We start from the raw sequence: 22,585 nt of genomic DNA, 5'->3' as shown, positions 1-22,585 counted from the left end.
AGTTTCATCAATTCATCCTTTTTGAACAAAATTTCTAGTATTATAAAATTTGATATATATTTTTTTAATCTCATTTAATTTAATTTTTTTTTTTTTTTTTTTTTTTTTTTTGTGATAAAGTGTATTTTAAAGTCAACTAAATGGATGGATATGATCAATTTTGTAAAATAGAGGGTTGAGATTCACTAGTTACAATGGCCACAATTTTATTGTAGCCATTTGAAAACTGTCCGTTTTTTTTAGTTAAATATTAAATTTCTGACTAGGTGATTATGTTTATGTTTTTGCTTGGGTTGAAGGTGAGTTAAAGGCAATTCAGGTGAGTTAACTTACCTGAATTTTGGATTCAATCACCAAAGGTTGAAAAAAAATAACTTGATCACCAAAGGGTGAAAAATACAAAAACTTAATCACTTGTTGTATGCTTAACTCAATTTTATTACATGGATTATTTTTTTTCCTAATGAAATACGAAGTATGTTTTTTTTTTTTTTTTTTTTTTTTTTTTTTTTTTTTGGACACAAAAGTATGTTGTTAAGTACTTCTCCTAGGTGTTTATCAAAAAGTTGATATTATACTCCATAGTTTATTTCATAATATCAACTTTTTTATACTTTCTCCTTTTTTTTTTTTTTTAATATTTTTATAGTTGTAATAGTTTGACTTTTACACTATTTATGTGTTTCAGTATAGCTTTGACGGTTTATACTTAAGTAAAAATATAGTCATGTGAGATTTTGTTAGATTTGTCTCGATTTATACAATTTTAATATCTAAAATTTATAATTTTTACATATTGGTAATTAAAGATATTACCGATTGAAAACATGCATCGACAAGCGTGAAAAGAGAAATATTGTAACTATAAAAAAAAAAAAACCGAGAAAGTATTATTTATTGAGTCTATTAACAAACTCATATGTAAATAAAAGTGTTGTCCCTCGTTAAAATAGTCTAAAAGTGAAGAGGGGTATTGAGATTTATATCCCACAATCCACATTGAAGAAAATAATTCATTTATAAGATTAAGGGGTTATTCCCCTTATTACCATTCAATTTTGTGGTGGAACCTCTTTTGACTTATAGAGTGGACACTTATGGCGGTTATAGTCCAAGCTCGTTTATCATTATTTGTTATTTTTTAATTATATAGTCACGAGTCACTGCTTTCCTAAATAATTGAATTCCACTTTTATATATTAATTAACTTTGACCATCTATCATTTTTATAATAATGTATAAAAACAAATATTATCATGATATATATGGGTTAACAGGTATTAATTAATACGAGTATAAGTTTTATAGTACCAAGTTTGACTGTTGCAGCTATTTAGGAAAGGAATAGAGTGTAAATGTAAAGCCAAAATAGTACATTACTCCGTATTATACATGTGTATCAAGTTTAATCAAGTCAATTATTTTAATACGGGAACTAGTACTATACTTGCATAACCGTACGTATATATTGCGGTATAGGTAGTTAAGAGTAAAAAGAGGTACTCCGTAGTTGTTGAAGGACAAACGTAAAGGTGGGCTAAAAAAAAGGGCAGAAAATAAAAGCAGCGCACAAAGAGAGAGAGAGAGAGCAGGGTTGAAGAATTAAGTAATTCGTATTAAGAATAGCATCCCCAACATGTCATGCAGCATGCTGGGCTCGCTGGCGCAACAGTCTGGCAGTAAATGACGGTGGGTGTGGCACCCAGCCTAAGCCTAAGCTAAACCTAAACATAGTCGATTTCCGTAGTGTAGGCTTCATGAACCAACATAGGTACCTGCTTCTATTTTTCTGACACTCGTAACATGTTTCATGCTTTCCTCCCTTCCCAACTTCGAACCGTCACTTCATTCTTACATTTTTTCTATTTCTATTTCTATTCATCAGTGCTTAGCTATGCTTTTAATATTTTTTTTCCTCCTATTTTTGGCATTCCTTTTTTAGTCTTATTTTCCATGGGTCTATCGTCTATGTATGTGTAGGCACAAGTGGGCCTTTAATGAATACATGTGTCTAAGGTGAAGTATTAGGTTTTTGTTGATCGTGGGGATATATATATATGATATAGGTGATGATGGAAATTAATTGCAATGATATCGAATGAAGAAGATATTTTGTAGGCAGTAATGAAAATTAATTAAGATATTATTCGTACTTGTAATTTTAAAAGGTGTCATCGATATAAATAAACTCTAAAATCAACATTTAAATAACATTTACGTGGTCACGTAAGGAAACAATCTAGAAAGGCAAGAAACATTAACAATCAACACAATAGAGTATAATATACTCCGTATCAAGTACATTGTCACAACTCGTCATTTGAGGTTATTCTTTATTTCTTACAAACGAATTACAAATACCATAAACGAGTATAAATTTAATAGTTTCAAAAGTATTTTTATTACCACCTACAAAATGGGTCCTTGCTTGATAACGAAATAGGACCAAAGTGTCGTCAAAACCTAAGATGAACAATGAATGCGTTGTTGTAAGCTAACCAAACCATGAAAAAAAAAACATGAATGAAAATTCCGGTGGTAACTAACCGTAACAGTAGCAGCCAAAGAAGAAGAATACTCGCACAAATACAAGACAACCACAACCTTTCACCTTCCTCACCATTTCACTCTTTTCGAGACTTTTCCTTCTTCTTTTTTCTCTCTCCTCTTCACTTTGTTTTTCTGCTTTAATTATTACTATATTTCCAGTTTAACTCAATTCCAATTCAATTGCAATCCAACAATTCAATTTAATTCAATTCCAAAAATAAAATCCCATGTGATGTGAGTAGTACTACTACTATTGTCCTGTATTTATCTCTCTCTTTCATTTTCAGATCATTATTTTATTTTATGCAGACTATTTCTCTTCTTCCTTCAATTTTTAGAGAGAGAAAACAAAACCTGTGAATTCCCCAAGAATTTGTTGGTTTTTGAGGTTCATCTTCTCACTCCTCTCTTCTCCCCAGGTTAGTGTGTTTACAAATCCCTACCCACTTTTTAATTTTTTTTTTTGTTTGCTTCCTCTTATTAATATTTTGTTCTAGTACTTTACTTGTTCACATTCTTCATTTTTCTGGGTTATTATGTGTTGATTTTTATAATTATTAATTATTATTTTAATTTCTTGAAATTGGGTTTGCTCCCTCCCCCATTTTCGCCGTGATCTGTGTGTTGTTTTGTACTGTAAAATTGATGCTGAATTTTAGTTTTTTATGCATATAAATTTAGTTGATTTGCTTTGAATTATGTTGAATTAGTTTGAATTGGGATCTGTGTTTCGTGGGTTTATATGATGAGCTGAAAAATTTCCTCTTTTTTTGTTTGTTGTTGTGTAGAGAGAGAATTATTTACTGCACAGCTGGAATTTGTTAATTCTGGGTGCTAATTATGTTGGGTTTTTTATAATTGATCCATCTGGGGTGGATTGTAGACTTGTAGTTCATGGGTTGAATGAACTATAAGTGGGAAATGGGTAGTCTAAGTGAAGAAGATGACCAATTTTATGATTCTAAGGATTGTATCACCCCTGTTTCGGAGTCCGGATCCGATGGGGTGGAGAATTCTGATTCAGAATCAAGGATTGCTGAGAATGTGCTTCGCAATTTCGGGTATGAGGTTTGGATCCGAAGTCCCGGGACTATCGGTGAGCGCCGTCAGAAGCTGTTGAAATTGATGGGTTTAGCTCCGAATCAAGTGGTGGAGGAAGGGGATGATGTTGAGTGTTCTAGCAGATTTAAGGGGGAGGTTGTGGATAGTGCTAGAATTACGGAAAATAGTGGGACGGTTTTGAGGTCGAGTTTTAGGGAGCTGCATTCGTCGAGTCAGTCTTCTGTATCATGTTGCTCGAATGATACGCATGAGTTGTTGGACATGGCTATCGAGGAGAATTTGCTCCGTAGAATCAGGAATTTGGATGATGGATCGGAGTTCATTGTGGATGAACTTGGGCAAGATGGATTATTCAGAAGACTTCGAGAAGTGGGATCGAATAGGTCGCTCAGTGGGGAGGAATTTGAGCGGATTCTGGGTCTATCACCGTTGGTTCAGAGAGCTATGAGAAGAGATGTTGGATTGGCACCCAATACTAAAGTTGAAGGAAAAAAGAGAGCTAAAAAAGGATTTTTACGGAGATTAGGTGTTGTGGCATGTATTGCTGATACACAGTCAAGCTCAAGGATTAACCGGGTAGAAAGTGATGGCTCTTTATCAATTTTAAGACGTAGAGCTCATAATGTTAGGGTTCGCACTTACAAAAAGCGTTCCAAGGACTTTTCGGCTCTTTATATGGGGCAAGATATTGCTGGACATGAAGGTGCTATCCTTACAATGAAGTTCAGTCCTGATGGCCAGTTTTTGGCAAGTGCTGGTGAGGATGGAACTGTCCGGGTATGGCAAGTGATTGAGTCTGAGAAGTCAGAAATAGATCATGTTCCAGATGTTGATGCTGCACATGTCTATTTTACAATCAACCAACATGGAGAATTAGTACCTGTTAATGTTGACAAAGAAAAAAGGGGGAGACTGAAGAGCCTGAGAAAATCACCTGAGTCTGCGTGTGTTATCTTCCCACGGAAAGTATTCCAATTAGCAGTGAAGCCTCTTCATGAGTTCCATGGTCATCGTGGTGAAGTGTTGGATCTGTCATGGTCAAATAACAAGGTCAGTTGCTTTGGAATCGGGTTCATTCTGTGTTTCTCCCAGATTTAATTTCGAAAGTTTTTAAAATTTTTCCTGATTATGCAGTGTCTCCTGTCATCCTCTGTCGACAAAACTGTTCGTTTGTGGAGAGTGGGATTTGATGAGTGCCTGAAAGTTCTTTCACACAGCGATTTTGGTACTATCTTATTCTCCTGCGCTTATTTGTTAGCAATTATTTTGGTGCTTTGGCACTCAACATGAACTTATTTCTGAATGTCCTGCTTTTTTTGAATCAGTCACATGCATTCAGTTTAATCCCATGAATGAAAATTTCTTCATCAGTGGTTCTGTTGATGGTAAGGTTCGTATTTGGAGCATTTCTGAAAGTGGAGTTGTTGATTGGACAGACATTAAAGAAATAGTCACTGCTGTTTGTTATCAGCCTAATGGAAAGGTTTGCACTTGTTGGCCATATGTCTGCAGAAAATTTTGACATCGAACGACTGTGTTTTAAAGAGGTTTTGTATTTGTGATGTAGGGTGCAATTGTTGGCTCAATATCTGGTGCTTGCTATTTCTTTGATACTTCAGGTATACGTTTTTGTTTCAGCCTCTACTGCAGTTTTTCAGGCATTACTGATGTAGATAATGTGCTTTGATTTTTTACCTTTTAAGGATTAGTCCAGTGTTCATATTGCAGTAATTGGGAATTTGGGATGCTTGACAGTTATAGATTTATGACGTAAAGTCTGACATTTAAGCAAAAACATTCATCTACATATGTCTATAATGGATTGTAACCCACTAATAAACTGTATGTTTACCATCCACTTCACTGCCAAGTCTCCGTTTCTTTTGAAACAGTAAATTTCAACTCAAGTCAAGCATTTCGTTCCCAAAGATGCCCATCAGATGATGCAATGGATTTAAGGCATGGTCTTTAAACCATCGAATAGGTTTAGTTTAGGATTATGTTGTTTACCCACCTTTTTCTCATGGTGCAATTATGTCATGATGAAACTTGCTTTGGAGATTGCATGTAGCTGAAATGGAGTTAGAATCTGGGTTTTAAAAGGATTGTGATCTTACATTTATTTTTTATTTTATTTTAAAATTTAAAATTTTTGTATTTACTTTGTGAGACTTGCTTTGATGGATAAAGAATTTAAGCTTCTACTACTTAGTTTTAATACATATAGTTTGATGAAAACTAGAATAATACACAGTATAACATTTCTGCTAAACAATTTTTTGAATCCACAGTGAGGGATCTATGTCTTTCTTACTGGTTTACTTCGTACATAATATCTCCACATTGATCAGCAGTTAAACTTGGAAAAGTGATTTGTCAACTGTAGTTGTCTAGTTGAATTATATGTAAAGTTGAGTTTCCATTTATGTTTCACCAAATATTGTTATGGTGTAGTTGGGTGTCTTTAATATATTTCATCTATTCCTTGTCTAAGACTCTATTTTTTTACAGATGATCGGCTGCAAATGACTGATCAAATATCATTGCATGGTAAAAAGAAGGCACCCTTAGGAAGAATAACTGGGTTTCAGGTAATTATTTTCTCAAATTTACTATCTTTTGCTTGTTTTGTTATTACAACTCCTGTGTTAGTCCCTACTATTTTAAAGTGCTGACTTTAATTTGTATATGACGGATCCAGTTTTCCCCTGGTGACCCAAGCAAGCTGATGGTGACTACTGCTGATTCCCAGGTCCGAATACTCAAAGGGGTTGATGTAATCTGTAAATATAAAGGTTGGTGATTCTTCCCTTTTTTAAATTTTCTTTAAGGCTTCTGTGTCATACAAACTAAGTCATTACCCAAATATTTAGTACTGATTACACTTCTCTGGAAGTTTAGCAAAATTTTGGAAATTTTATTTTGGTCCACTAACCTAGAGGACTGGGCAAACAACTACCTGTGTTTTTGTCAACATTTCCCCACCTATCTACTTTCTCTATTTCGACCAAATGAGCACTTAGATCTTGCTAGCAGGATTGCTGGAGTGAATTATGCAATTTAATTTGTATAAGCTGTTTATTGAATTGATTTTTGTGGCCTAATTTTCTGATCTGTTATTTGCTGTTATCAGGTCTTCGAAATGCAGGAAGCCAAATATCTGCATCATTCACATCAGATGGAAAGCATATTGTCTCAGCGAGTGAAGACTCTTTTGTTTATGTATGGGACTCCAATAAATCAGACAGGACAGTTACGTCTCACTTCCGAAGCAAGAGCTCCTGTGAGAGATTTTTCTCAAGCGACGCTTGTGTTGCTGTTCCTTGGTATGGAACAACATGCAGCAATGTTTTACCTTGTCTCTCGGAATCATCAACAACTTCTCCAGGAATCATGGTGCGATACACAACTGAAAGAAGACTGGAACATCAACCCTCTGCCGAGAGCCCACACCTCAGAACATCATTATTCTCAACAGATGCCATTTCTCTGGGCTTTCCAGATCCATTTTCCAGAGGGGTTGCAACCTGGCCGGAAGAGAAGCTTACCAGCTCAAATTCCCTTATTGTTTCATCAGCAACTTGCAAATCAGAGTACAAGTTTTTAAAAACAACATGCCAAAGTATGGCAAGCTCCCAACACGCGTGGGGTTTAGTCATTGTAACCGCAGGTTGGGATGGTCGAATCAGGGTATTCCAGAACTATGGTTTACCAGTTCGCTTGTAAATTCTCAGGAGTTTGGTCAGTGTGTGCCTCAAAATGGAATTAATAAATTTATGATTCCATTGTATAAATGTAAAGGTAAAAATTTTCCCCACACGTAATTATATTAAATACTTGTTAGTTGATTTTTTTTGCCGAAAAAAAAGAAAAAGAAGAAGAAAATTGGGTCCATATTACTAGTTTTTAGCAAGAGGTTACAGGCTCTCAAAAGTCAATGTAATTTTGGCTGATTTTGTGGAAGTGGAAGCTACTTTCCAAATTTGATTATTGAATAGTAGATCTTGGATTTTCAGGATCAAATATTCATTGTAGTTGACTTTTTTCTTTTGTATATGTCATGTTATTATATACTCGTACCAAATTGTTGTGATGAACTTTTACAGTTTATATTGACTTTTTCATTTTATACCTTTACCAACTCCAACAAATCAACAAAAAAAGCAATTGGGTCAAATCCTGGATGTTTTTGGCTGTCTTGTATGAAGTGTAAGGTAGAGTGTTAGAATTACCTTGTTAATCCATTTCTTTATTATTCACATTAAAATAATCCAAAATGGACTAATGCTTTTTAAATGGATTGTACTCATTGTTTTGTTAAGTTATCACAGTATCACCTATGATTGTTTACCATCACGCGTATCTGGGTAACCTATTCATTGGGTAGGCTAAATTTGTTCTATAGTGAAAGCCCACCTCTTTTGGAGATGATTTCGCTTATGTTTTATGTGCTTTATTTATCCTGTTTTATGCAATATCATCGTCTATTGAATGTGAAACATTTAACTAGTGATAAAATATATTATGCTTGTCAATATATTCTCATTTCTCATAGAATTGTTCATTACTTCTATATTTGAAATGGTCGGTACTTAAACAAGTTAATCCAACGCAATGTAACAAGTATTTGTTTAGTACGTATGAATATGGCAAAACTTGGTGTAACAAGTATTACAAGATTGTTGATATAAAAAATAGTGATCATCTATTTAAGAATAGGAAAATGTTATCTAAGTGTGTTAAGTTAATCAACCAAATTACATGAAGATACGGCATGAAGAACTATGGCAACTAGTATAAACGAGTGAATTAACCCGAAATGGAATAGTCTATTAGCATATAGATACTTCGCGTATAATTTATTCATAGCCTTCGAAGACTAACAAGTTCCAATTCAAGCCCCCATTTTTTGAAGTGTGCTTAGAATGAACCAAGCACCATATATAGCAAAAGAGGTGCCAAATCAAACTCCTAGCGAGCCTCACTTGCCTTTTATAGTAAGATCAAGAGTTCTATGTCTATCAATTTTAGTTGAAGTTCTAAATTCAATTTCTAAGGAAAGATGAACAATTATAGATGGATTGTAGACAATGTAGATATTAGCTTGTGTGGATAAGAATTTTATCTACCATATGCATTTTGCTAATAGCGCATCATATTTAAAGCTTGTTTTTGTTTGAATATTCCAAACATATACAAGTATATGATGAAAAGATGACATTGAGATGACATATTGAAAATTTTCACCCCTTTTTACTGACGGACTGATGACAAGGCATGTCACGACATGAATATAGTGTCAGGTCGTCAAGTTTAAAGGAGTTACCCACATGTTAATACTTGGTAGTGTCGTGTCTTCGTACCTAAGTTAATTATTGTTTCTTTATCATGCCTAAGTTCTTGCCTTATGTTATAGACCTAGTTTGCAACCCTTTGCTCGTTGTGTCTAGCCATGATCATTCTATGCAAGCAGCCCAAACTTCGGGCTATCTCGCACTTGCCTAGTGTTCTTTAGACTCTAGACTAGACTTACAATAATGTTTATTTCTTTGAACGATTTTAGTCAAATCAGATCATGACATTATTTAGTTACGATCCTCCTGACTTTATGGTATGAATGTACGTGCAAACTTATTGTGTAATTGCACATAATGCTTTCTTTTTTGGTCATTGTATGTATTAGCTAAGCTCAATTAACAAGTTATAATTAGTACATACGTAGCTTTCATACAGCTTATGTGCCTAAAATAAGAAAAAATGGTGGAATTTGAATTATTAACAAGAATTCTCCAAAAACTGAAAAAACGTGGAGGGTTGGGAAGGGCAGATATTAGGGAGGAAAAGTTGTTGAGTTCAAACCATAATACGTTTTCATACATTTAATATAATAGAAACAAAACCCTTTCATGTTATTATATACTTTCTCCATTTCTTTATAGTTGCAACACTTTCCTAAAATGGAAATGTCATAATAGTTGTAACATACTATAAAAGGAAGGTTTTTAAAGTGAAAATTGTACTATTACCTTAATTTAAAGTATATGGCCCACTTGATTATACTCCAAACAACATTTTTAACCTATTTTAAGTGTATTATGTCATGTGAGGACCACTTTTCTTAAATACCGTGATAAAGTGTGTGTTGTGACTATAAAGAAACGGAGGAAGTATGTAATATCAAATTAACGTTACTAAGCTTGTATAATTAGTTAATTACCATATATTATGTAAGTGTCCTGCCAAGTTGGAAGAGTAAAATCCTATTATTTAGGAAAGATTAATTTTTATAAACCATATATTATAGTTGTTTTAATTAGTAGGGAATTAACAAAGGTTGTGACCCCTTGTTTGCTCTCTCTAAAGCATGAGAATGATCATCCTCTTTCTCTGATTGCCCTCCTCCTTATTCTCTCTCCTCCACTTAATCAAAATTTTAGGTTTTTATTAATGAGATAAAAATTTAAGGAAAATAAAATCAAACGAAGGAAAAGGAGGAAGGAAAAAAGAAAAAAAAAAAGAGTGAAAGTAGAAATGGGAAGAGCTCCTTGTTGCTCTAAAATTGGCTTGCATAGAGGTCCATGGACTGCTAGGGAAGACGCGTTGCTAATCAAGTACATTGAAGCTCATGGTGAAGGACAATGGAGATCTTTGCCTAAGAAAGCCGGTAAGACATGCATACTATTGTCGATGATTAGCTCATTCCATCTCAAAAATTAAGTGTATATTGTATGTTTGAGGGTGTGATACCTAGCTAGCTTAGCTAAACTTGTGAATTGATTATGCATGTTTGATTACCACTCCGTAATAAATACATTAAATTCTCATTCATTTCTATTTAGAAATTCTAGTTACTAAACTAGTTAGAAAGAAGTGATGTGAAGTGAATTAAGTACTTCTTATCTATCGATTTACACTAAGTGGTTTAATCAAGATTTAGATATTCGAATCACGTTAATATATACTGTAATATAATAATATACATACTTATCTCTAAATCGATTGACTGTGTTGTGGTAATTGAAGATTGATATCTTTTGAATATAACTATCTTTGTCCTACAAAGTATTGTAGACTACATTTCTCAAAAAAAAAAAAAAAAAAAAAAAAAAAAAAAGTATTGTAGACTACACTCTATTGTAGCCTTTAATGATCATCTAAACTTAATCACAAGCTTGTTTCTCCAAGTAAATTTCCCTACTTTTACGTTTTTTCCCTCATGTTCCTACAATTACTATTTCAGCTCTCCCACCCACACTTTTGCTTAAATTAATTGCCACTATCAATTCATTATTAAATTCATCATCTCCGTGTCAAACACAAGTGTACACAATAATATATAGGATGTCAATTAAAGTACAAGTCTTTTTTTTTTAAAAAAAAAAAAAAAAAAAAAAAAAAAAAAAAAAAAAAAAAACTTTTCTTTTACTCCTCCTAACCACCTCTTTCTTTCACTGTCTTCAGCTGAAAAATGTGATGTTTAATTGTATATACTTAGCTAAAATCATAACTTCCCATCAATACAATTATTTTGATTAATCTCCTATACCTTGAGCTAAATTTCCTTTTTTTTTTTTTTTTTTTGCATGAATAATGTTGATAGTGATTGATGAGCTGACAGCTTATGCTTATTTACAATAAATGTAGGACTTCTAAGGTGTGGAAAGAGTTGTAGATTGAGATGGATGAACTACTTGAGGCCGGATATTAAAAGAGGCAATATTACACCCGAAGAAGATGACCTTATTATTAGGTTACATGCCTTATTAGGCAACCGATGGTCTCTCATTGCTGGAAGATTACCTGGTAGAACCGATAATGAAATCAAAAATTATTGGAACACCCACTTAAGTAAGAAACTTCGGAGCCAAGGTACTGATCCGAATACCCATAAGAAGTTATCTGAATCCGATTTGGAAAAACTAGCTAAGAATTACAACAAAAAGAGATCTAGGAGCTCAATTAACAACAATAATAAACATGCTAATAATAACAGAAGTGTCAAAAGTCAAAAAATCGACGATGTAGTAGAGGAGAAAACCAAGATCCTTTCACCCAAACCCGTTAGGGTTAAATCCGTTATCTCAATGACAAGAAATGATAGCAATACAAGTTTAGAAACAATCAATGTGAGTACGACAAGTGTCTCTTCTAGTCAAAATAATCAAACCCTAGACCAAAATTATGCCCTACCAACATATGACTCGGAAGATAATATCATTTTAAACATTCCATGGCTAGAACATCATACAAATATGGAAGCCAACGGGCTTGATGATCATCTGATGATGGCGATCGGATCATCATCGTGTGGTAACCACGACGTCAGCATCGATATCATGCAGCCTAATAATGAAGTAATGGCCACACCGGATAACAACCAACAGCTTGAGAAGCTCTATGAGGAGTACCTACAACTTATCAAGGTTGATCATGATCATCATCATTATCACGATGGCGATCGCGATGGAGGCCATGATGGTGATGTTGATGGTGAACTAGATTCCTTCACTGAGTCTTTTCTCATTTAATTGGAGATGTATGCATGATTGTATGTGAAAGGGGATGAAGGAGAGATTATTAATAAAGATATATATAGTAGACATTTTTTAACAATATGCATGGAATTGGCCCCTTGATAGCTTAATGATAATAATTTTTTTTTAAACGATTGCATTCATTTTGCAATTTATGTAATGTTAAAAAATTACCAATGCTAATGATAGTAATGAAAGGTACGTAATTAAGCGTAGAGAGTGTACAATATTATAAATGTTCGCTGTTTTATATTTTTCCCTTGATCAATATATATATAAAAAGTTTAACATGTAAGATGATTAAATTATATTGACAATTATTAATTATAATATTATATGCAGTATGAGTAATTGGAGTCTATAAAAGGCAGTCGTAAGAATTTACGATTATTAACCGATCGAGCCTTGGAGTTCGACTAAAGCTCATTATGAGTTATGACATACATAATTTTAAGGTGTTAGCTAAATTGGTTAAGATGAAAATAAACTACTTTTTGAATAAATTTCAAAAGTAAAAGTGCGTAATAAATTAAAGATCCCTCGTATTTTAATCCTGAAGTAGGAAAAATAACAGAAGCACAATGCAAGCAAAGGTGTAAAGTGTAGAGAAAGTTGGTAGATAAGGTAGTTGGTGAAAAACAAAAATCCCCTAAAACAAATGGTTGACTAGTATATATTTAGACCATCTTATTTAATTTCTTAGATGTTGATGAAACAGATTAAAGCGAGTAGTGATTTTGCAGCGTACTTAAATTGAAATAATTTCCACGAGGTACTATAAAGTTAATTAGGTGAGATCTCAAACACCATTCAAACATCGACTAAAAGAAGCTTAGCAGGTTCATTCTTCGACTATGTTTAGTACTACGAGTACTTGAATTTTTAATTATTTAAGTTTTGACATATTATATCATTTTATGTCCGTTTTTTTTTCCCCATTTAATATCTTATATATCTTCATTAAAAAAAATAAAAATATTAACAGAAGGCAAAAGTTAACGAAGGTTCCGAGGGCGTTGGATAAGATGACTAAAAGTAGAATTATCAATTTCAAATGAACATTAATTACACTAATCGACGTGTGATTTTGGCATGCACTTCCAAATTAATTCTATTTTAGGAAATGTTTTAATTGCTCATCCAACGCCTCAGGGGGGCATTTGTTAGCACGATGCTTAATAAAATACATATCATTATAAATCCAACAAGACCCCACTTGATATATATTTTCCTTACATACTCCAACTTGCATACATAAGGTCAAAATTTAGTCAGATCAAATAAAAAAAGAGCTCAGGTTAGATTAGATGAACAAAAATAAGGTGAACAAAATAGAAAATTTGAAGGAATCCTCACCATTTTGATTCTAATGCCTCGTTATATAGATACCATCTCAATAATGATTCTGATGCCTAGTTATATAAAAACCATCTCCATAATTATGTACGAGTACTTAGTAGAAGTTGTATTAATTGTACTTTTATAGTACTCCTTCTAAGAGTTGTCAATTTTAAGACTGTTTCCTTCGTCTTAAGTTTACTAATCAGAACTTGCAAAAACTTAATGAAATTTGGTGGAAAGTTTGATCCATTGTCATATTGAGTAATGTAATACCATATCGACTAAAGTATGAATAGCAACGACAATAACTAAATATCTAATTCTGCCATTGAAGACATTTCGTATTTTGGTAGTCAAACTAAAAATCAAATGTATCATAAAACAGAAGGGTATCGGATAGGCCGCATAACCATATAGGCATATATCATATGTACCCTCCAGGCCTCCATATTATCATACGCATAACTCCGTAATTTAGTCTAGTAAGGAGGTACCAAAAATTGCATGCCAAATTAAACTGCACAGAAATTTCAAAAAGAGAAAAAAGTAGGAAAGGGATGAAAGAGAAATACGGAGTAGCAAGAAATGTTGATATTAGCATACTCGTATTACGAAGTACTAATTAATGTACTCCATATACGTAAAAGAGAGCATGCAAATTTTTCTTTTTCTCCCCAAAATGTGCAGCTTTAATTTTTGCCTTGTATGAACTAAATCTAAGTTCCTTAGTCATACAATTTTAACCCACTCACAAGAACCCAATTACTGTACAAAATATGCCTATTTGCCCTATTACAGGAATTTCTCCACTTCCATGTCCAAAACAGTTCACAAAAGGCAAATTATCTGAAGACATGCATAATTCAAGCCAAGTACTTGAATAGCTGAGGATTTTCCTTGTCTCGTTCAAGGTAGTCCCTAGTAATCAAATCTTCGATTCTCTTCTTGATCACCTTAAAATCAGGCTGCAAAGAAAAAAATTATCAGCGAAAGACAACTCATTTAAAATTTACAAATAACCACATACTCCGTACAATTTAACTCAAGACCCCACAAGCAGCAGTAATATGTCATACCTTGAAACTGCGGCTTAGATGCTCAACACACTCTGAGATCAATTGCTGATAACCCAACACCTTCCTGCTTTTCATTATACGTACGATAGAGGCATCAATAGCATAACGTCTATCCTTGTCCACATCCTCGACAATTTTTTTCCTCTCGTCCATTGTTGGAAGAGGAATCTGTATATCCAACAAGTACAGGTAGAAAACTGAGCATTTGTTTGAGAGAATATCAGGAAAATTTCAATGAAGAATAAAGAACATATACAAAAGCATACCCTTATCCTCCTCATTCTGTCAGTAAAGCCAGAGTTGAATGTGAATTGATCGGTATGAGAGACAGTTCTTGACACTGGCTCCTTGGTAAGAACCTTGTACTTTGCACACGACAATGACTGTAGTACTCTGACCAAGTCTTCATCACCTAAATTTAACTGAGCTGCAATTTCTGAATAACTCAAGCGATCTGCTGTGTTGAATAGAAGCAGAGCAGCAGCCTAAATAGGGATCCATTAGGTATAAATCATTAACTTGATAGGATACAGAGAGAGAGAGAGAGAGTAAAAAAAATAGCAGAACATTCACTCTTACTTGATAGGTTCCAACAATCAATTCAATTGTTTTCTGACCAAACTTGCCATGAATGTTGCAACTTCCCAGAGAGTAAACCCACGAGAGCTTCCTGTGTTTTGTTTTCGTTTGATAGAATTGCTTAAAAGCTTCCACACACCTTACCTACAAGTACAAGCAAATAATAAGTTTATTATAATCTACTGAGAAAATTAACAAGCTAACATCAGTTACTCGTATAATTTTGTGATGCACCAATTACCATCTCATCAGGAAGGTTAAGATCAGAGGATTTATAGCTTGGCCAGAATCCAGTTGTGAGAACTGTCACATTCAAATCAAGCCCAGGATTGGCAATTGGGTTTTGCTCAAGATAGTCTTCAAAATGAGTCTGATTCTCCCTCCCCAAAGCCAAATCAGTTACCTGTAATGGAAAAGGCAGGGGAAGATGAAGAACAATACCCCATTAATTTACAATGGTTAAATTCAGATGTACAAAACAACTCACCATCCCTTCCATCTTTGATGTAAACTGTGCACCACACTGCTGCTTCAATTTTGTTAAGATGCTCCTTTCATGATCATCATGGGCACTCTTGTCAAAGAGTAAACGGCGAGAGAGCTTCTTTCTGTATCAAGAAAGAAACATGAAACATTATCAAACTTTTCAGTCGGAGAACAACTCTAACGGGTGAAGAGAAAGGAGAGAAAAGCTAACCTGTAAAATTCAGCAAACATGTCTTTATCGCTTACATAAGCAAGAAGCTTTACAACCTGCAAACGTTAAAAATAATTACTTAATCATCAGCATATTGAGCAGCACAGAACTTATATTTATAATTAGCAGCCTTATACCTTGTCAAGTGAGTCCTCAATAGCTTCATCACTTAGCTTTTCACTGCCACCCTTTTTGAGAATATTATCACAAAATGTTGCTAACAGTTCAGCACTAGTACTGCCAGCAACACCCTTGTTTAAAAATACCTCAAAAGCTTCCTTGAGAGCCTGAACAAAGCCAAAAAGAAAACTTAAGCCACAGAACCAGGTAGCACAATCCATTAAATAAATAAATAAATAAATAAATAACACAAGCACAATTATGCAAACCTTATGAAAGATGGTGTGGCTACTAAAGCACTCGATCACATAAACCATGAACTTATCGTGTAGCTCTATAACTTTCCTCACAAAAACCTGATACATGCAAACAAAATTTAGTTTTAATCCAAATATTCATCCAGTAATCAGGTATGAGCTATAGGTTTTGGGACCTACCTGCTCATGTGATCCACCAGAACCAGTCTCAGCCTGCCAAACAAGAAATTTAAAGGGAGGACAATCAATATAACAAAGCATTTAACCTATTAACATAGTCCATAAAAACACCTAATAACTTAAGAATAATCCAACAATTCTAGATGAAGCAATAAAGTTGAAAAGTAACACTAAGCTACATCCTGGCCATTACAAATAGTCAAATCAAGAATCAACCAGCCATAAGGTATTCAATCATAAGTACAGCACATCAAAAACAACCAATGACAATAACATTTCAGAATGCATAAAATACACAAATGAAAGCTACTCTAGCAACAAGGGGATACAGCAACAGTGGAACATGGGTCTTCTTAGTGCATCAACAGTCACTTTGACAATTTGCATTGAGACGCTCTTTAAATAGGGTAATGATGTGTGTGTGAGAGAGAGATAAAGAAACCACAGTTCATTTAGTCAAAGACAAGTGAACAGATCAACGCAAGCCAAAAAGGCAGCCTGAAGGAAAGGAATCTCGTATTATACAACCTTCACAAACTAGAAGTTGGGTTAAAAGAGCATATATTAGTATTAACAAAAATAGTTAGCTTTTCTCTAGCTGATTTAGGGGATCAACCATCATAAATTCTCATATGACACCAAAGGTTTTTTTAATACTGTAACAAAAATGCTTCAAATGATGACCATAGAAAGTGCCAAACCTTGCTAGTCGCAGCATCTTCTGCCTGCTGGACCAAGACAGTTCCTTCATCTGTAATATGCTGCAGGAAAGCATGTCGCACATCAAAAACCAACATGGAGTAACATGTATGTTACCATTAAACACAGGAAGTGGGACGTAAACATACCGTCTTAAAGATGACTCCAATAGGCTCCAAACCCCGGGAAACTTTACTATATAGCCGGTACATCCTGGAAAGATCCTCCACCTAACCAAATAAGACCACAAGAGTGATACACTTTATTTTGATAAGATAGTTTTATAAGCAATATGAGAAATATAATAAAAATACCTTGTCATCTTTAAGCAATACACGACATCCAGAGTTTTCTTTCTCGAGCAATTGGTTTTCAAATACCAACAACAACTCATTTTGCACTCTCTGTAAGGGCCAGTATGGAGCAATCAGACCACAAATCAAATAGTTTGAATTAGCCCATTAAAAAAAAGAACTATTTCTATTATTGATAACAAAATACTATTAATTAGAAAATACAGTGCTAGAACAGCACACATAAAACCCATGCAAAAATAAGCTATGGCCCTTTTAGAATCAGATTCCTTGACAAGTACTATAAAAGCATAAAAACAAACCTCTAGGAGCTTCTCTTCACTACTTAAGTGCAAGTAATGAGACACTCTCTCCTTTTCTTTTTTTAAACATTCCTCAGACTGCATAGCCAAAAGGAATACAATAAGCAACAAAATACACAATGTGCTGCATGGAAATATACAAGAGAAATTAAGTCATCCAAAACTTTGCCTTCAACATATATTCCGGACATGAATCCTCTACAATCCAGCTTGAGGCCTTCCGAGAATAATAAGCAGCAGTGTCATCCAGAAGATGCGCCTCAAAATCATTTTCATACTGTTCCATCTGTCCCATTCCAATTTCAACATATATCCCAAGCACATTCTTTAGTAATGCTCGGTCAATTTGCCCACCCTCTCTTTCAACATGGATCTGAGTAGAAAATTCCAAAGTCAACCACTTTGCAGGCAAGAGAGAGAGTTGTGAAAACACCTCAAACAATTAACTTACCAGGGCTAGAACAGCATCCTTTGCTTTGCTACATATTTCTTGGTATACCTGATATAAAGAACAAAAAATCAGCAACTGCTTTAAACCATGAAAGGAGTTCAAAACAGAAACAAAAGCTTAAACTTAACCACTTGATAAGAACTAAAAAAAGAGCCTTAAATAAAAACAAAAGGGACAGGGAACAGACAAAAAAAGTCTGACATTTGTATCAAGCAAACAAGAGAGATGATCAATACCAGATCACGGAAGCAAGTGAGCCCAACTTCTTTCAGTGGAGGAAGTGACCTCCGAGTAACAAAGTAACGATCAAGATAATGGAAGAAGCGAGATAGCCACCTGACCATTACTTTATGATTTGACCATCTTTTTACAAATTCAATCAGCATATATTCATCGTGTTTTTCCTTCAAAGCTGGCAAGACCTGATTTTTTTATTTTAAAAAAATGGACAAAAGGCAATGGAAAATTGTTAGGAGCAAGGATGAAATGGACACATTGGATAAACAAAAATGTATAAAAGAACAGATAGTGGAAATATGAGGCCTCAGTCAAACAAAAGAACATTAGTTGGCAGTCTTGGCACCTATAGTAAGTTACCTAACAAACAAAAAAATGGATTTACATGTACACCTTACATGTCTTATATTTGAAAGTAATTGATTCAATTAATGAGATAAATAAGATGACAGTCAAGAGATCACTAATGTTGACAATATTAATACCAAGGTTATAGAATAAAATCAAAAGATCATAGTAATGCTACTTTACAAAGCACTAAACTGCACTACTCATTTTAAATGAAAAGAAATATGAATAAAACATATCCAGTCCTACTTCAAGATAACAAATTACCATAAATTAGGGTAAGATATTCAGAAGGGTTACAGGCAGAACATCCTGCCCAAACTGAAAATCATCCTGATTTCCAATCAATCAATCAATCAATCAATCAAAGCCTTAATCCCAAAAGTGGGGTCGGCTAACATGAACCAAATTTGATTATTCCGTGTAGTCATCAACATAAATCTTTCTCCTCCATCCCTTACGATCCAAAACTTCATCCTCACGTAAATCCATGCACTTCATATCCTTCCTCACTCCTTCCAACCAAGTCATCTTTGGTCTCCCTCTTCCTCGTTTAATCCCTCCATGGTCCCACTCTTCCACTCTTCGCACCGGTGCCCCCTCGGGTCTCCGTCTTACATGTCCAAACCAACGCAGACGATTTTCCCTTAATTTATCTACAATGCCCGCCACACCTACTTTCTTGCGAATAACCTCATTTCTGATTCTATCTCTTAAAGTGTTTCCACACATCCACCTTAACATGCGCATTTCCGTAACCTCCATCTTTTTAATATGCTCTTTCTTAGAAGCCCAACATTCTGTACCATAGAGCAACACTGGTCTTATGGCAGTCCTGTAGAATTTTCCCTTCAACTTTAAGGGAATGCTGCGGTCGCATAGCACTCCCGTGGCCGCTCTCCATTTAAGCCACCCTGACTTAATCCTGTGGGTCACGTCTTGATCAATGTCACCATTCTTCTGGATGATCGACCCTAGGTACTTAAAACATTCACTCATGGTCAAATCCTTTCCATCCAAACTCACCACTTCATTGCTTGTCCCCCTCTGAGTGCCAAAACGACATACCCAAATTAAAGAACAAAATCATCCTGATTTCCAAAGCAGAAAAATGTAATCACTCGGACTAAAGGACAACTTCAAATACAAATTTTGGCAAAGAAAAATGTGGCGTGTTTACTCATTTAGTCACGGAGAACAGGATTACAAATTGTGCATGGGCAAAAACCCAAATTAAAGAACAAGCTAGCTGCAAGTAAGGGTTTTCTCACCGTTGAAACTATGTAATCCACAAAAGCCTGTTTGTAATTATCATAAAGTTGCTGAGAATAATCAAATGGGGCTTTCTGAGTACACATGTTGTATATTGTTCTGCATTGATATAATAGTATTTTTGAGTTAGAAACATAGCCTGTACTCATGATCGTATTATATTGGTCATAGAGGACAACACACTTACGTGTAAAGCATTGAGTAGTCTTCAGAATTAAATGGAGGCTCAGGTAAACCTTCAAGAATCATAATCAGTTTCTTGATTCCTTTCTCCATAAACTTCCATCCTTCCTCTAGTTCTATGGGTTTACGATCATTCATTTTTGTATATTGCTACAATTTGCTCAGCTGTGACATGTAACAAAAGTAGTCACTTCAAGAACTTCAGAACATTTGCTGTTTAAATAATAAAGAGATGATAAAATCTAACCTGGACTAAGACGCGTAAAACGTAAATACATAATAACAGATCAGAGAGATGGAGAGAACATGCAGATATCACAAATAGAGTTCTAGACGTGGGTCAAACAGCAAGAGAGATCAAAGGAACATGGGATGAAAACTAAAGAGAAATTAAGAAGACAGAAGATGGACTGTTACTATACAACAGCAAACAATATCTAATTAAAAGAATGTACACCAACACCACCAATCCAATACAAGTGTCATGCCTGTTACTCCATGTCTCTATGCACAGTAAACAAAAAAGGAACAGCAGATTTCTATGATCAACCCTTGCGCACTTTTAATGTTAATTTAATAAATCCTACCACAATATCTTTTTTTTTTTTAGGAATCCTATCAAAATATCTTTAATTTTTTTTTTTTAGGAATCCTACCACAATATCTTAAATAATAACAATACAACCAAATGATAAGCTAGAAAGTAATTTTTAAGATTAATTAATCTATTAGCGATATTTTCACACTAAAAGTCAATGCTAAGTCAAAATTGACAAAGTAGACGTCCAAATTTGTGACATTGACCTCGATTTATCAAATGTTTCCATGTAACAGTGCAACTCTTGTAGATAAACATCAAATTATCACGTCTACGCATAAAACATGCACTCTGAGTCTACATTTTGAGCGCCACTGTGTCACATCAAACAAGTCTCACACTTACACAAAGCTGCACATTCCACCACATCATCTCCGAACAATTACAACACCGACTAACCATGTCAACCGCTACCACCTTCTCTTTTTCCATTGCTAACCCCAGCATATACTCCACATAACAACACATGACCCTCATTGTTCATATACATTAACTTCAATCTAGCTTTCTCCTCCTGATACAAAAAGGTAACCCTAACTACAAATTCAACTATACACCAATCAAACCTACGTATGAAAGCTTTTCAATAATAATTTGTAAACTCGAGAAAATCAAAAACACCATAAATCAACAAACACGAAAATTCTACTATTTTCAGAACATAGAATCACACACTCAACTAGAATAAGAGCAATCTGAACTAATGCAAATCACAATTATGAACTAAGCATTGACTTAAAAGTACAAAATCATTCAACTCCAAATTAATGCAATCGCTCAAACTCACAAAAACCTAATTCCAACAAGTATCAACTATACTCAGCAATTCAGCATATCCACATTCAATCAACACATTTTTAATCGGCAAAATAGTCCGTCAAACCAGAAACATCAAAAAAAATTATCAGAAATTCAACAAATTACAACAGATAGAATTCCGAAATTAATCGAAAAATAATCAAGATTCTGAAAAGCAAAAGCAAATACGGATAATTAATTAAATAAAAGTGTTGATAAACAAAAATAAAAGAAGAAGAATCTGGTTACCGTCGATTATTAGGGTTTGCGAGCAATGAAAAATGCAGAAAAATCAGAAATTTAAGAATCGATGAGAGAGAGAGAGAGAGATGACGAGGAGAGAGAGGAAAAAAAAAAAAAAAAAAAAAAAGGGAGAAGACGAAGAAGAAGACGATTATGGCCTATTGGGTTTTCCTTCTCTGCTTTTGCGACTGTGAATTATGAACCCCTTTTTTATGCTGCTAATTCCCCTACACGGTTATATATATAATGTTCATGGGTTAAAAACTTCGTAGGTAAGGTTTTTTTTTTTTTTTTTTTTTTTTTTAAAAAAAATGGCAAGATTAAAAAGAAAAATGCTTAAAAGCCATCTTCACCTGAGCTATTCCTAATGTAGTAGTCGAAAGAATTGAAGAATAACTAGAATTATTCCAAACATCAATATTCGTATTATTAGAAACTAAATGACCCATATTAGCAATTCAATATGCTGCATGATTTGCCTCTCGATATTTGAAATCGAGTTAAAAGAAAATGATTTTGCCTAGGGACTGTCCAAATGTCTTTTATAGCGTTGATGACTGGCAGATTATCACCTTCAATTTGAATGTTCTGAATATCGCATTGAAGAGCTAGTTGTAATTCTTTATGAAGAGCTATACCTTCAGCTATGAAAGCTTTGATGTTGTCGAGGTTGAAGGTAGATATCTTGATGAGTATTCCACTGTTATCTCTGATGATGATTCTTGGCTTTCTGTTGCTGCTGAA

General features: G+C 34.2%; 3 protein-coding genes across 3 annotated transcripts; 2 read left to right on the top strand and 1 right to left on the bottom strand.

The window, feature by feature from the left end:
- Positions 1-2,605: 2,605 nt before the first annotated feature.
- LOC145586877 (uncharacterized) lies at positions 2,606-7,728 on the top strand. The gene is made up of 9 exons (XM_081643836.1): positions 2,606-2,784; positions 2,860-2,969; positions 3,339-4,662; positions 4,747-4,837; positions 4,938-5,095; positions 5,180-5,231; positions 6,124-6,203; positions 6,314-6,407; positions 6,746-7,728. Exons 3-9 carry the CDS (start codon positions 3,454-3,456, stop codon positions 7,336-7,338), a joined length of 2,277 nt encoding a protein of 758 aa, XP_081499962.1. The 5' UTR covers positions 2,606-2,784; positions 2,860-2,969; positions 3,339-3,453; the 3' UTR covers positions 7,339-7,728.
- Positions 7,729-10,142: 2,414 nt separating this feature from the next.
- On the top strand, positions 10,143-12,140 carry LOC145585804 (uncharacterized). Its single transcript, XM_081642517.1, has 2 exons — positions 10,143-10,276; positions 11,257-12,140. Exons 1-2 carry the CDS (start codon positions 10,144-10,146, stop codon positions 12,138-12,140), a joined length of 1,017 nt encoding a protein of 338 aa, XP_081498643.1. The 5' UTR covers position 10,143.
- Positions 12,141-14,056: 1,916 nt separating this feature from the next.
- LOC145586876 (cullin-1-like) lies at positions 14,057-21,987 on the bottom strand. The gene is made up of 20 exons (XM_081643835.1): positions 21,848-21,987; positions 20,207-20,367; positions 20,019-20,118; positions 18,399-18,584; positions 18,163-18,210; positions 17,881-18,084; positions 17,712-17,789; positions 17,410-17,499; positions 17,245-17,325; positions 17,098-17,157; positions 16,397-16,429; positions 16,229-16,315; positions 15,977-16,126; positions 15,840-15,895; positions 15,630-15,750; positions 15,384-15,545; positions 15,143-15,286; positions 14,830-15,048; positions 14,564-14,731; positions 14,057-14,452 (listed from the first exon to the last, which is right to left on the bottom strand). The coding sequence occupies exons 2-20, from the start codon at positions 20,338-20,340 to the stop codon at positions 14,351-14,353; spliced, it is 2,223 nt and encodes a 740-aa protein (XP_081499961.1). The 5' UTR covers positions 20,341-20,367; positions 21,848-21,987; the 3' UTR covers positions 14,057-14,350.
- Between the last annotated feature and the right edge of the window lie 598 nt (positions 21,988-22,585).

This window comes from Chenopodium album, chromosome 16 (genome assembly GCF_948465745.1).
Source record: "Chenopodium album chromosome 16, dcCheAlbu1.1, whole genome shotgun sequence".
In the NCBI taxonomy this organism is placed as follows: Eukaryota; Viridiplantae; Streptophyta; class Magnoliopsida; order Caryophyllales; family Amaranthaceae; genus Chenopodium; species Chenopodium album.
This window is presented reverse-complemented; position numbering and strand designations above follow the sequence as displayed.